This window comes from Quercus lobata, chromosome 7, assembly GCF_001633185.2.
Source record: "Quercus lobata isolate SW786 chromosome 7, ValleyOak3.0 Primary Assembly, whole genome shotgun sequence".
Classification (NCBI taxonomy): domain Eukaryota; kingdom Viridiplantae; phylum Streptophyta; class Magnoliopsida; order Fagales; family Fagaceae; genus Quercus; species Quercus lobata.
In genome coordinates, this window is record NC_044910.1 from 31,848,470 (window position 1) to 31,863,366 (window position 14,897).

General features: G+C 34.8%; 1 protein-coding gene and 1 pseudogene across 7 annotated transcripts; one reads left to right on the forward strand and one right to left on the reverse strand.

Moving 5' to 3' along the window:
* The first annotated feature begins 234 nt into the window (after nucleotides 1–234).
* On the forward strand, nucleotides 235–13,298 carry LOC115954068 (eukaryotic translation initiation factor 2 subunit beta). 7 transcript variants are annotated; one of them, XM_031071929.1, is made up of 11 exons: nucleotides 242–453; nucleotides 1,227–1,368; nucleotides 2,589–2,731; nucleotides 7,932–8,428; nucleotides 9,460–9,592; nucleotides 9,692–9,751; nucleotides 9,871–9,950; nucleotides 10,788–10,933; nucleotides 11,202–11,344; nucleotides 12,124–12,209; nucleotides 12,965–13,298. In XM_031071929.1, the coding sequence occupies exons 4-11, from the start codon at nucleotides 8,402–8,404 to the stop codon at nucleotides 13,040–13,042; spliced, it is 753 nt and encodes a 250-aa protein (XP_030927789.1). In that variant the 5' UTR covers nucleotides 242–453; nucleotides 1,227–1,368; nucleotides 2,589–2,731; nucleotides 7,932–8,401; the 3' UTR covers nucleotides 13,043–13,298. The 7 variants fall into 7 exon arrangements, with proteins under 7 accessions (XP_030927783.1, XP_030927782.1, XP_030927784.1 ...); XM_031071927.1 differs by having other exon boundaries at nucleotides 7,935–8,428; XM_031071923.1 differs by lacking the exons at nucleotides 7,932–8,428; nucleotides 12,965–13,298 and adding an exon at nucleotides 12,414–12,502 and having other exon boundaries at nucleotides 235–453; nucleotides 1,227–1,903; nucleotides 9,452–9,592.
* On the reverse strand, nucleotides 3,172–6,571 carry LOC115954066 (annotated as a pseudogene).
* Nucleotides 13,299–14,897: the final 1,599 nt, after the last annotated feature.

The following is a 14,897-nucleotide window of genomic DNA, read 5'->3' on the forward strand; positions in this document are numbered from 1 at the left end:
AATAACCTTTCCACTATTATTAATGGAATTAGAATTATAAACGTGGGCTTTAAACCATCAAAAGTGAAAGAGTGGATTGAACAGCTATAATTGCTACCTTTGGGCTCGCCAATAAAATGACTAAATATTAACCAACTGGGCCTAACATCATCTATGCAGCCCAACCTTAAAAGAAACAAACGCCGCCGTTTTTGTGCTCTACTCGTATCCCTCATTTCAGTTTCGGTACATCAAACTCCATAGAGACAATGTCACAGTAGACACATCCGACAAAACTCGACCACGACAACCAGAAAAGACAAGAAAGATAGAACAAAACAACTTGTCGTTGTTTGATCAACCGTATCCAACTTCAAACCCCAGAGAGTCTGAGACAGTTAAGAGGCCAACACAGAAGCTCTGAAATTACAATCAATCAAAACCCATATGGAATTGAAGGATGATATCTCAGATGTAAGCTTCTTTTTCTTGATTTCTAGATATTATTAATTTATTATTTCTCGTATCCTTTGAGTTACTTATGAACCCAGAAGTACTTTCAGCTTCAGATACTTCTGGGTGGTAATAGATTACTAGTGCTGCTTAAAGTTTTTGTGTTCTGCTAATCCTTGATTTCAGCAAAGATATATGCTCATCTTGATGTGACCAGGAATTCATACATATTAGAATACTGTTCAAATACAGTTGATAATGTGGACCTTGTTTTCATAGCATGTAAATATATAATGTGGATTTAATTTTATTTCAAACACAATCCGAGCTCAAACTCATCAATTTTACTATGAAATGGATTATACTATGAACTTATATAAAAATTGCTCATCAATTTTGCTATGAACTTATAAAAATCAAATTCACCAACTTTGTATTGTTAAAAGTGATTTTACTATGAAATGGATAACTAATATTATCAATAAATTATAAATATATTTTATGAACTTATTTACAAACTTACACCATCCAATATCAAGTCTATATTAATAAATTTTTTTACATGTATACATATAAACAAATAATATTAAATATAATATAAATTGAGCCTCCTGCTGCCTTTTTTGTTTTCTATGGAAATATGCATTAGGAAATGTTTGGTTCAAGTTTTCTGAGGAATCAAGTATTTATTACAATTTTTTTTTTTTTTTGGTTAATTTTTCCTTTCTTAAGCTGTTAAATCAGAATATATTGTTACCTATTATGCCATATTGAGTGTAGTTGTAACATTTCAGGATGCGTAGGCAGCCAGAGCATGTCATGACTTCTTACTGGCTGAAATGGGGACAAGTGGATCTTTGGATGGACAACAGCGGTTGGTCGTTAAGGGTAGATTTGCTCCTAAAAACTTTGAAGAGATCCTGCAAAGATACATAAGTACATTTATTATAGTTTTGTGATAGACCTACTTCTTACTTTAGTCTATCTCTAATCTCATAGTCTACCAGATAACATGTCATAAGTAGACATGATACTAAACTTATCTATTTTCATTAATTAGCTTCTTCCGTGTATATTATTTTTATTTGGATAAGTAGTCAATTTATTTATTCAATCAAAAGAATGGTATAGCTAAAAGTACACAGGAAATATAAAATAGATACACCTACAGTTAAATTTTATAATTGCAATGATCACTCAAATCTAAAAGGTTAGTAAAAGAATAAGATACAAAGAATGACTTCTCTTTTTGTAATATTTTGGGGACCTGGTTTTATCAATTCTTGAAAATTCAGCATAACGAGCTATTAGTAAGACTTCTATACATAACAAATTCTTTTGGGGTTTTTCAGAATGAGCTCAATTTGTTCTACTACAGCCCAGATTTCTCTTTTTGGTGTATTCACTTGTGATGAAAGATGATCAATGGGATTGGCATTGTTTCTCTGCATGTTTTCACACTCTTTGCTAGGTTTCTATGCTTGATGCCTTTTTCTCATGTGCATAATATCATTTTTTTTTTATATATAATCGTGCATGATAGCATTTAAATAAGATACAGAGCTTTTTATGATTTTGGTAGATTACATGTTTCTTTGGTCATTTGGGTGTCTAACTAGCTATGTTCCTTTCAGAGAGAGGGCGTAGTTTGGCGGGGGGGGGGGGGGGGGGGGGGGGTGTGGGGTTGGGGGGGTGTGGGTTGGATATTCTTAATCCTTTTTGTAAAAGATTACAATGTCCATGGTTCTTATGACTCTGCAGCTTTTTAGTAGAGTGTTCAATATCTTCTGAGAATAATCTTGAGCTTGTAGGAGATAAACATAGGACAGTTATGAGACCTCCACAAGTTCTTTAAGGGGTGCAAAGAAGACAAGGTTTGTAAATTCTATGATCTATGAAAAACATATGCTTATTTTTTGTCTTAAACTTTTATATTATTTCCTTCACATGTAGTACTTCTGAAAATCAGTTTAAGATAATGGTTATGTGCTCCATTGTTTTAATCTATGTAAAATTCACAATATAAATTTTTTCTTCAAATATTTTAAAGGATTCGGATACTTATGACTTTTTTTGGGTTTATTGTAACTTAAGTTGTTATCTCATAGAATATATTGTTACTTTTTATGCCATTTTGAGTGTTTCTATCGTTTCAGGTTGCATAGGCAACCAGAGCATGTCATGACATTCTTACCATCTGAAATGGGGACAAGTGGATCTTTGGGTGGACAACAGCAGTTAGTAGTAAGGGGTAGATTTGCTCCTAAAAGCTTTGAAGGGATTCTGCAAAGATGCATAAGTAAGTACATAATAGTGATATACTATTTCCATTGGGTTACTTGTTTGGTTATTATCATTGAGGCTGGGCACTTGAGTTTATTAATTGAGACAAAATGGATGTTTATGATTATTAAAATCTGTAAAGAGAAATTCTAGGTTTTGTACAATTTAAAATACTTGCCTATGCTAGCCATTCCAAACAACTTTGGCAATAGCAAGCAGTTTGGATTTTTCAGATCCGTAATCTATGTTCTCTCTTTGTCATTATCTCTTAAGATTAATCTTTAAGTGAAATCTACTGCCAATGAACTCTCAGAAGCTAAGTTATTCATGATTACACTAAAATTGATCTCAAGCAGAATACATCGAAGCTTGAGTCATTGTAAACTTGCTTGCTAAAACAACCCTTTAAGTAAAATGTAATCCTTTTGTTTATTTTTTATGGTTTTTTTAATAGTTCTGAAGTGCAACAATAGCTACCAACAACCACTATTCCCTTGGGGTTTCAAACTTGCTTGCTAAAAAAACCCAGTCCAAAGATGGCCAGCATTAAGCTTCTGACACATGACTTCTCGAGAAAATGAGCCTCCACAACCATCATAACTTGGGGATGCATCGGAATCTCTCTTCCATACATGGGGTACGAATGTCTCCTCCTCGATGTGCACATTCGCAATTCCTTCATTTATCTCCTCTGCACTAGCTTGTAGCTGCAAAGATAACTCAAGGTTTCACAATACTTCAGCCATGGATGGCCTGTCTCTGCCCTGATCAGCCACACATTTCATTGCAGTCACAGCATACTGCTTGAAGCATTCAGGTGCAATCTTCCCCTTCAGATAAGGATCAGTCATCTGATCAAGAATACCTATCTTTTGGCAATGTACAACCCACTCCACCAAGCTTACTTGCTCCTCCGGAAGTGATGTATCCATTACTGGCCGAGCACATAAGATCTCAAAAAGAACAACCCCAAATGAGTAAACATCAGATTTTTCAGTCAGTTGCTGTAACAATATATACTCTGGATCCAAATACCCATAACTACCCCTAACAACAGTTGTTACATGTGTTTTATCCAATGTAGGACCTATTTTTGACAAGCCAAAATCAGAAACCTTGGCAACCCACTTCTCATCCAAGAGAATGTTTGTTGTCTTAGCATCTCGGTGGATAATAGTGTGCTTGGCACCTGTGTGGAGATAGTGTAAACCGCGAGCAGCTCCAATGCATATCTCAAGCCTTTGCTTCCAAGGCAATGGTGGTTTTTGGGTATTGTATAGATGCTCACGTAGTGTTCCGTGAGACATGTAGTCATAAACAAGAATTATTTCGCAGCTGTCTTCACAATAGCCGATCAATGAAACAACGTGGTGATGACGAACTTTTGAAAGCATTTCTATCTCAGTTTGAAACTCGTGTACTCCTTGATCAGAGAGCGGGTTTCCACGCTTGATTGCTACTTTGGTTGCTCCACCATTAATTTCTCCCTTGTAAACTTTACCAAAACCTCCAAACCCAAGGAGTAAAGCCTCATCGAAGTCCTTGGTTGCAACCTTGATCTCAGCAAATGAGAAGCGTTGACAAAGTTTCTTGGTAAATCCTCGTCCTTGTTCTTGGTGCCACCTAGAAGGAACTCCCCTTGCACTTGAATCTTTTCCATGTCCGTGTTCTTGGTGCCACCTAGAAGGAACTTCCCTTGCACTCAAGTCTTTTCCATGCTGGCAACGGTAAGAAGCAACAACAAAGAAACCAATAACAAAGGCTAAGACAATTCCACTAGTAACAACTCCGATGATGATTGCTTTCTGATTCTTTCTTTTACCATGACCAAATGATGGTCTAGTTCTTGTTGGGTCAATTAAATCTTGTTTAGGAGCAAGAATAGGATTCGGCCCGGCCAGATTACCATTTGTATCATTAACTTTAAATATTTCTACTCCATTCAATATTGCATCGTAATACATGGGGTGGGAAGATGTGTAAGGATGCAGTGCAAGTGACAAATCCTGCTGTGGACTTCCGTCTGGAGCAAGAACCAAGTAATCCTTATACACAGGAATACCAGCCAAGCCTGCCTTGGAAATAACATCCACCCTTGGCTCCGCAGTTTGATTAAAAAGGAAGACATCAAACACTCTTTGATTAATCCTGGTTATATTTGCCTCAATCTCACAGAAATGAAGCCTAACTAGGTAAGAGAATCCAGAGTCAACCGTGAAAATCCAAGTCAAATTGTAAGCAAGATTGATATTGGGATCCGGCCCCATTGATCTGGCAGTGGCATAGACATCACGTGGAGCAACATAAGTAGGCATGCTCGCAGGATACTGGATTGTCATGTTGTTATCAGCAGAATACGAAACCCCAAAGGCAGCCCCATAGATGTATGGCAAGTCATCAGCCCAGGATCTATAAAGACCCGTATCAAGGGAGGGTGAAATATCATTTCCACCCCACATTCAACCGATAAACATTCTCAAGTGCAGTGGTGTTATCAATGGTGAAAGAAGCACCCTGACCCACAATCCGCAGAGTTCCATCTGTAGAACCATAAATATCAGGCATTGACACGATCTCAATGCCATTCACAAATGCATACGCCCTTGGAGCTTTGGCAGATGGGACGAAACTTATATCCAATGTTGCGCCCTCAACATTGATTGAATACTCCTTGACAAGAAATGCAAAATTCAATGCTTCTGTAGTCTGCGCAGCACTGAAGTTGTTAAGGAGAGTATAAGACCCGGCTGTGACAGAGAAAACACCATCGGATCCATTTAGGCTTGCATATGAAGCAGGATAAAAGTAAAGACGGACAAATTTACGACCAGCAACAACCGGAATACTATAGGTGAAGGTCGAGGGAAAAACCCGAGCACTCATATAAGGGACTGAAGGGACTGAAGGGTCCTGAGTAGCAGCTTGGGATGTGATGGATTTCACATTTGCAGACAGATACTTAGACCCAATATCCGTGTTCCATTGGCGACCATCAGTATCGGTACTTGTAGGAGGACCCCCACAACTTAGGACTATTTTCACAGTTGGTACATAATTGGCGGCCAGAGTTGCATGAATTGTAAAGGCCAAGTAAAGAATAATGGGTATAGGTATAGACACAAAACCGAGTTTATTAGTGTTCCTCATTGACTCAAAAGTTCAACTTGGTTTCAGTTTTTTCCTGATTTAGAAAAATCTTGAATCACTCCCCAAATCAGGCAGAGCCAAGAAAATGCATATGACTAAAGAACAGAGATATACGAGCATGAGATCTTTGGCTTTTGGGTGAAGGAGCTCGAAACAAAGACGTAAAATATGACAACAAGAATTTTATTCCATTGAAGTTTCAGATACTCATACCAGGATAGCTACACTTTATGAGCGGAAGACCTGGCATAGATTGAACAAAATTCTATTCTAAGACTGAAGAAAATTCAGGAAATAGATTACAAACTTAAGCACCAAAGGATTGAAGTGAACAGATTTCAAGCCATTTAAACTGAAAACGAAGACTGATAGTGGGAAAATGAGAGTTTACCTTCTGGACCAGAAGCTGAAGCTGAGACTCACAGTGAGTTGAAATTGGGGTTAAACACCATGACAATCTTCTACTTAAATTAAATGACAATTAATATGAACTCTTTTTTGGCTGAGTTAGCCAATTATACGAACTCTGAATAAATATTGACCAGGAAAAAAACCTCGAACTCGGAAAATAAAGTCCATAGTGGAACGGTCTTCGACTACCAGCCCCTGACAAATGGCAACTCTGCAAAGTTTCAAACACGCTACCACATTTTCTGGGTTACATTCACATTTCGAGATCGCAAACGCGTCTGGGTTTTTTTATTTTATTTTTTTTGACTCAGCTGGGATTCCAACATTGAAAGTTTAAACACATTTTTAAACATTTTAAACAATATTACATATTTTTTCACATACTTTATCACTCACACTTATATCAAAAACACTCAAACTCCTCTACTAAACCCCATTGCTAAAGTTTTTTAGTGCACTTTCCTTTCCTGAATGTCATAATTGTCTGTCCGCTCCTTCCAAATGCCTCTGTTTACGTGGCTTACTCTTCCCAACTTCCCAATTAACATTGAAATCAAAATCGCCTTATTTCAGTTTTTCTAAGTGAATACTATTTTCAACCATTTTTACTGCAACTTAATGATATGTGTGCTATTGTAATTGATAAACCATCACTTCGATATGAATTCATTGCTTAATAATACATGTCAAGATTATAATAATAGTTGTGGCACAAAATTTGTCTAAGCAAGATTTTAAAAATTAAGTTTTTTTGACCGGCTTATGCTTATGGCTTACCTTCCCTTTGTTAGACATGATTTTTTTCTAAGTCGGCAAGCCTTGGATATGATAATTATTTAGCAATTTCCCCTTTATTAACCCATTAAGAACTCTTGTCAAAAATAAAAAATAAAAGTTTCTACAAACTTCTAGGAACTTTTTTTTTCTTTTCATTTTTTGCTGAATAATTAGGAGCTTAATGCAAACAACTTCCTCCTTCTGAAAAAGAAAAAATGGAATTTCCATGCATGTTTTGGCCAAATAAAAAGCAAAAATCCATGATGTGTAATTTGTTTACACTTTACTCATGTACCTGACCCAAGTTCACTTTATTTTCCTGGTTTTTAAAATGTTTTATTAATAAAAATGATAATATTAGTCTTTCAATTACAATTCATCGAATTTTAAGAGTGGGTTTAGACAAAGTTTGGCTCAAAATATGTTTAGAACTATCTTTTCCAATTCATTACATGCCAAATTATAAGACTATTCATGTATATCATTTAAATAAATCACATGACTTTACTTATTAAAAAGTCATATGTAATATGACTTTGACCATACGTGTTTTCAATTGTTTCATAATAAGGTGAGAGGAAGACAACTCTAAAATATGTTTGATGCTAAACATTTTGTGTGGGTTTTTAGATGTGTATGGTGGGTGTGACGTGGTTTGGGAATCCTAAACTTAGGTTGCGTTCGCGATATGATGAGAAAAGACAACTTTTTTTACTATTTAACTTATTTTTGGTATTATTCATGGGTCTTATTGCACTTTTTGATATTATTCATGGATCCTACTATACTGTTTCAACTAGTTTTTAGTTTTATCTATAGTACTTTCAACAAAATGTTTTCAGTTTCAACTAAATAAACTGTTCTCAAATGGACTCTTAAAGCAGCAAAATGAACAGGGAAAGAGTGGATTGAACAAACTACAGGTGCTAATTTTGGGCTTACAGCATCTTTGCCTAATGGGTCTCGCACCAAAAAAATTGACTAAATATTAACCAATTGGGCCTACATCATCTATGCAGCCCAACCTTAACAGAAACAAACGCCGCCGTTTGGAGCTCCACTCGTATCCCTCATTTCAGTTTCGGTGTATCAAACTCCATAGAGACACTGTCACGGTAGAAACATCCGACAAAACTCGAACAAGACAACCAGACAAGACAATAAACGACTTGTCGTTGCTGATCAACCCCAAAGATTCGCCGTTTATGCAAGTTTTACCTCAAAGGCTCAAACACACCGAATTGTTAACCAACTTTACCATATCAAACTTTCAAACTTCAAACCCCATAGAGTCTGAGACAGTTTAGCGGCCAATACAGAAGCTCTGAAATCGTAATCAATCAAAACCCACATGGAATTGAAGGATGATATCTCAGATGTAAGCTTCTTTTTCTCTATTTTTAGATATTATTAATTTATTTATTATTGCTCATATCCTTTGTCCTATGAGTTACTTATGAACCTAGAAGTACTTTCAGCTTCGGCTACTTCTGGGTGGTAATAGATTACTACTGCTGCTTAAAGTTTTTTTTTCTTTTGCTAATTCTTGATGTATATGTTCATCTTGATGTGACCATGAAATCATACATGTTAGAATGCTGTATAAATACAGTTGATACCGTGGACCATGGTTTTGTAGTATTACAGGGTTACCAAAATTTAAAATTTTTAAAATTTTTTCGTATAATTTTATTTCAAACACAAACCAAGATCAAACTTATCAATAAACTATATTACTTATCCAAACTCGGTTCAGATTCTTGATGAACAAGCTCGCATTTGTTCGCTAACTACTTAATTAACTTATTTTTTTCTTATATATGATAAACACTATTACACTACGACAAAAATCATACATCTTAGATAGAATGATTTTTGTTTATGAGCTTATAGAAATCAAATTCACCAACTTTATACTGTTAAAAGTTATTCTACGATGAAATGGATTACTAATATTATCAATAAATTACAAATAATAATTTGATATCTTATGAACTTATTTACAAACTTACACCATCCAACATCAAGTCTATATTAATAAATTTTTATACATGTATACATAAAAACAAATAATATTAAATATATACAAATTGAATCTTATACTCTCAAGCTTGTTCATGATCACATTATCATGTTTGAGATTGGCTTGTATAATAGTTGAGCCTAAACTTGGGCTTGAACTCAGTTCATTTACTAAATAAACGAACATAAATAAGTTTTTCCTTGAGTCGAGCCTAAGCTATTTATAAACAACTTTTTTCATATACAACCCTCCTAACAATACAAAAGTTTTAATTGACACATAGAAAGCAAAATGGTTCGAATGGTGAATGAGAATAGTTGGGTGTGGTTGGATTTTGCAAATCGCTTCATGTTTGTAAAAATATCTTAAATGATTTAGTTTTGCAGATTGCTACTTTTGATCCTACTAAAAAGAAGAAGAAAAAGAAAAAAGGTCTGGGTTTTGCCGATGATTCTGTGGATAAGTTGACTGAGAAAACTGAAAATGTGGGAGGTAGACATGAACTCGGCAAAACAATTGGTATTTACCTTTTCCTCTTATTTTAAGCCTATAAGCTGTGCAAATACTTGCTACTTTTGTTGCTTTCATTTGGAGACTTTTTTGGCTTGTTCACTGCAGTATCTGATGAAGAGGAAGTTCTTAATGATGAAAATGTCGACTCTTGGGAGGATATTGATGGTAATATTTTCCATTCTTGTGTTTTTCCATTGGTAAAAAAGGGCAGTTACTTATATTGCAATGAGATAAGTATACTTACATCTAGTTATACTCATGTCATCATATATCAAACCATGTAGTCATGGATGAAGAAGGGAAAGGGATTGTCTTAATGCAGAATTCCTGGGAAAGAACTGATCGAGATTATGAATATGAAGAGGTGTGTACTACTGCTCATTCAAATTTTATGATTGTTAGGGATGCTGTGCATCCAAATAGACATTAAAATGGAAAATGAAATATTATTGATTCTTTTATTACAGATTACCAGTGGTGGAGAAGCCTCTAACCTCTCATTCCTTGTAATCTAGGACACTATAGATATCAGGGTCCTAGTCATGTCCTCACTTGAAAATGTCTTGACACTTGGAGCAGAAAACTGCCTTCATGCACAAACAACCTTCTAAGATATCTTTAGGAAATTGGGTGGGTGTCTTTTAGTATATGTAGGTGAAGGTCTCGTGGTATAAGTTACAAAGCATAACTTCTCTTTTTATAATCTTTTGGGCATTTGGTTTTATGACTGCTTAAAAATCTAGCATAATGAGCTGTTAGTATGACTTCTATTGTGGCAATTTCTTTTGGAATTTCTTATTTTGAGCTATATGTTCCAAGACAACTCTCATTTTCATTGCTTTTAGTGTATTGACATGTGACAAAAGATGATTAATGGGACTGCCATTGTGTCTTTTTCATTTTCACACTTTTGGCTTGTTTCTATAGTTGAGTACCCTTCTCTTGTCTCATGTGCCTATTATCAATCAAATAAGACACCAGTACCTTATATGATTTCGGTGGATTAAATGTTCCTTTCATCATTTTGGGTGTCTTTTTGGCTGTGTTCCCTTTATTTCTTCTTGACTAAACTTTTATGGGTCATATATCACTATATATTTTTCTTTCTTTCTTTTTTTGGGTGGGGGAGAGATGAGGGAGGTGGATATTCTTAATCTTGTTGTAATGGATTACAACGTCCATGCTTCTTATGACTCTGCAGCTTCTTAGTAGGATGTTCAATATCCTCCGCGAAAATAATCCTGAGCTAGCAGGAGATAGACGTAGGACAGTTATAAGGCCTCCACAAGTTCTACGAGAAGGCACAAAGAAGACAGTGTTTGTAAATTTTATGGATCTCTGCAAAACGTACGCTTAATTTTTGTTGGTTTGAACTTTTATAACCTTTCCTTAATATGTAGTACTGTAGACAACCAGTTTAAGACAACTGTGATATGCTGCCTTTTTTCTTGTCTATGGAAATATACATTAGGAAATGTTTGCTTCAAATTTTCTGAGGAATCAAATACTTGTTACATTTTTTTTTTTTTTGGTTAATTTATGTCTTGCTTAAGCTGTTAAATCAGAATAAATTGTTACCTATTATTCCATATTGAGTGTCGTTGTAACATTTCAGGATGCATAGGCAGCCAGAGCATGTCATGACATTCTTACTGGCTGAAATGGGGACAAGTGGATCTTTGGATGGGAAACAGCGGTTGGTCGTTAAGGGTATATTTGCTCCAAAAAACTTTGAAGGGATCCTGCGAAGATACATAAGTAAGTACATTTATTCTAGTTTTGTGATACACCTACTTCTTACTTTAGTCCATCTCTAATCTCATAGCCTACCAGATAACACGTCATAAGTAGACATGATACTAAAGTTCTCTATTTCCATTAATTAGCTTCTTCCGTGTATATATATATATATATATATATATTTTTTTTTTTTTTGGATAAGTAGTGAATTTATTTATTGAATCAAACGAATGGTATAGCTAAGTACACAGGAAGTATACACTAGATACACCCAAAATTAAATTCTAAAATTGCAATGATCACTCTAATCTAAAAGGTTAGTAAAAGAAAACAAACCTGATGCAACCATCCTTCAAACAAGGATAGGAGGAACATCCACTTCAGATCCAGCATAGCTCTTTCACAGCCCTCAAAACTTCTAGCATTCCTCTCCCACCAAATGAACCACATTAAACAATGAGGAATCGCCTTCCAAATTTCTATGCATTCATATCGACCAAAATCACCTTGCCAACAAGAAAAGTAACAACTCCATGACTCCTTTAGGCATAATGAACCCCAAACCTGCTGAAAACAATAGACCTAACCCCCTGGCAGTAGAACAATGAAGAAGTAAATGATCCACTATTTCCCCACTCCTCTTGTACATACAACACCAATCCACCATAAGTATGTCTTCCATGCATATCTTAAAGTAAGGGTCTCAAATAAATTGCACATATTGGTCGGTGCTTGAATTTGTAGCATAATATCAACTGTAAGTACTAAATTGTTTGGACTATGTTTCATGGTTGCAGATGAGTATGTCATGTGTAATTGCTGCAAAAGTCCAGACACAATTCTTACCGAGGAGAATCGTCTCTTCTTTCTCAGATGTGAGCAGGTAACAAAATCTTTGTCCTAAATATGCAAACGTAATCTTGTTTATTTATGTACAAGTATGCAAATGCTTTGGGAAGCACAGATATGGTGCATGGTTTTGAAACTTACTGGATTGTCTTGACTCCTGATTGATAGTCATTAACCAATTGATTCTGGAATTTTAATGTCAACTTCCTTTTCTGGTCTGTTCTCACGTGCGCATTAGGACATATCGAGAGCCAAATTTGAGGAAGAAAAACCTTTTAATGGCTGATTGATTTTCAAAGGCCAATCTTGGACGTCTCCTATCTTTTGGTTGGGGATGTTTGTGGGGGGGGAGGGAGGGTAAAAATTCTGACCAAGAGACAAAAAGATCTAAAGGTAGCTCATTCATTCCATTTATACTACACAACTAATTGGTTTTCTCATTATAATGCTAATAAATGATAAGAAAACCTTGGAATCATATGACAAACTCATCTGGAAGCTTCCCCATCACCAAATGCTCTCCTTGGTACTAATCTTTTGTAGATTGGCATGCAAAAACGGGGAATTTTATCACTAGGTGGGTTTGGAGCAGAACTTTAGTACTTGCTAACGTTTCAGCTTTAAGATTAAGGGAATTATTTAAGGGATTAAACAATGAATACTTATCAAATTATAAATAAATAAAAGGAGTAACAACAAAAATAAAACAAAACAATAAATGTAGCAGAAAGGATTATAGGAATTGATTCGCCTTTGTTTTTTTTATTCAATGTTTTCCCTCTTTTGCAGTGTGGTTCTAGCCGGTCTGTGGCCCTCATCAAGGCTGGTTTTATTGCTAGGGTGGAGCGTCGGAAGGCTGGGACATGATTCAGTATATCATATTTTGTCCTTCTGAAGCAGCCTAATGTCAATTATGAAGTTCAGATTCTATCTTGAATTTTGTATTGCAATCCTTAATTCCTTATTTTGACTTTTGAATTTCTTTTTCCTTTATTTATTTATTTATTTTCCCTTTCTTCTCCTGTTATTTCATTTACAAAATTTTGAAATTGATATTTCCAATGCTAGCTAGCAATTTACTAGCACTGTAGAAATCATTAAAATGAAAATTTAAGCAGTTATCCATTTTCTAGGTTTCCTATTCCTTCAATTAGCATGCTTTAGGTCCAAATGGTGACATGTAAGGTGTAGTCATATCATCATATGTATTGTGATCAATCAAATTATGAATACTTACTGTGCGTAAAGAATTAATAAGAAAGCAGTGCTGTCCTCTTGCAATTAAGGGAATGGAAAGAATGAGTGAGGCTGTATCATACTATGTTGTGCTTGATCATAAAAGTGTGGTAAATAGTGAAAGGATCATGCTAGTTCATCTATCTTTGCATGTTGTTAGGTTAGAGACTAAGCAGCATAGGACAAATCACCATGGTTTGAAGTGGTGATGTTCTGGGTTTCACTTCTGACCACCTAAAGAATTGAAGTACCTTTTCCAAATGTTGTTGGTTTAAAATGGACGTACACTTATGCTTATTAAGGCCACAAGTTCTACTGTGATCATGTAAACAAGTGCAATAGATACCATTAACTTGTTAAGACGAAGTGCATGTAATCAGGGCAACAGTGCAACACCGTGTATATAATATTTAAACACTAAAACGTAATATTTATTGTTGTTACACTTCTTTCGAGCCACATCAACGTAGTATTTTGGTTCATAAGGTTTGTTTCGGTTCATTTAGGTCTTTTTTTATCCACTTCGGTCCATTTGGTCCTTCTTAGTCCTATTCAATCCATTCGGTTCATTTCAGTCCTTTTTAATCCACTTTGGTCATATTCAGTCCATTCTGTCCTCAATCCACTTTGGTTTAATTTGGTCTATTTTAAAGTAATTGGACCTTAAATTGATTCTTTTTGTAGATTGTCTATTCATTTTAATTTTCATTTCTTTTTCTTAATTTTTGGGTTGAAAAGTATGAAATTTTATTCTATTTTGGTCAAGCTTTTTAATTTTTGGCTAAAAAATACAAAAAAATAACCATTAGAAAGTAAAGATATGTACCCTAAAAAAGCAATAAAAATTGTAGATATTCAAAATATTACCTTAAAATTAAAGTTCAACAATTTAGGCATTATATTTATATTTGGAGCTAAAAACCTTGTAACTAAATTGGCACTTCTCCGTACACGAAGTGCTTGGGGGATTGGAAGGAAAATGTTCGAGCTATGGATTAGCAAAATATTGTAATTATCTCTCTAACAAAATATCTATATTTGGAAAGAAAGAAAAAAATGTTGCAATTTTAAAATTATATATATATATATATATATATATTATATAATAATTTAAACTTAATGTAACATATTACACGGGCTCCATAGAATGGAGGTATACAATTTTTTTTTAATAACATCTTATTCACTATAAAAAAATATTTAAATTATGTAATTTAAATATTAAATTACGTTTTTCATGTGTGTGTATATATCTTTATATAAAAAGCGGCTATGCCGCTACAGTGATTCGGTACTGTGCACTCAATGTGTTTGCACTGTGCAAGCACAGTAGCGGCAGCAGTGCTTAGGTTTCGTGAGTCCTCTTTTTTTCTTTTTTTGCTTTTTGTTTTTTTGTCTTTTCTTTCTTCTTTATATACCATGCTTTTGGTTTAGTTGACTGACACTGGAGTTACAGTCCCTAAAGTTTTTTTTTTTTTTTTAAATA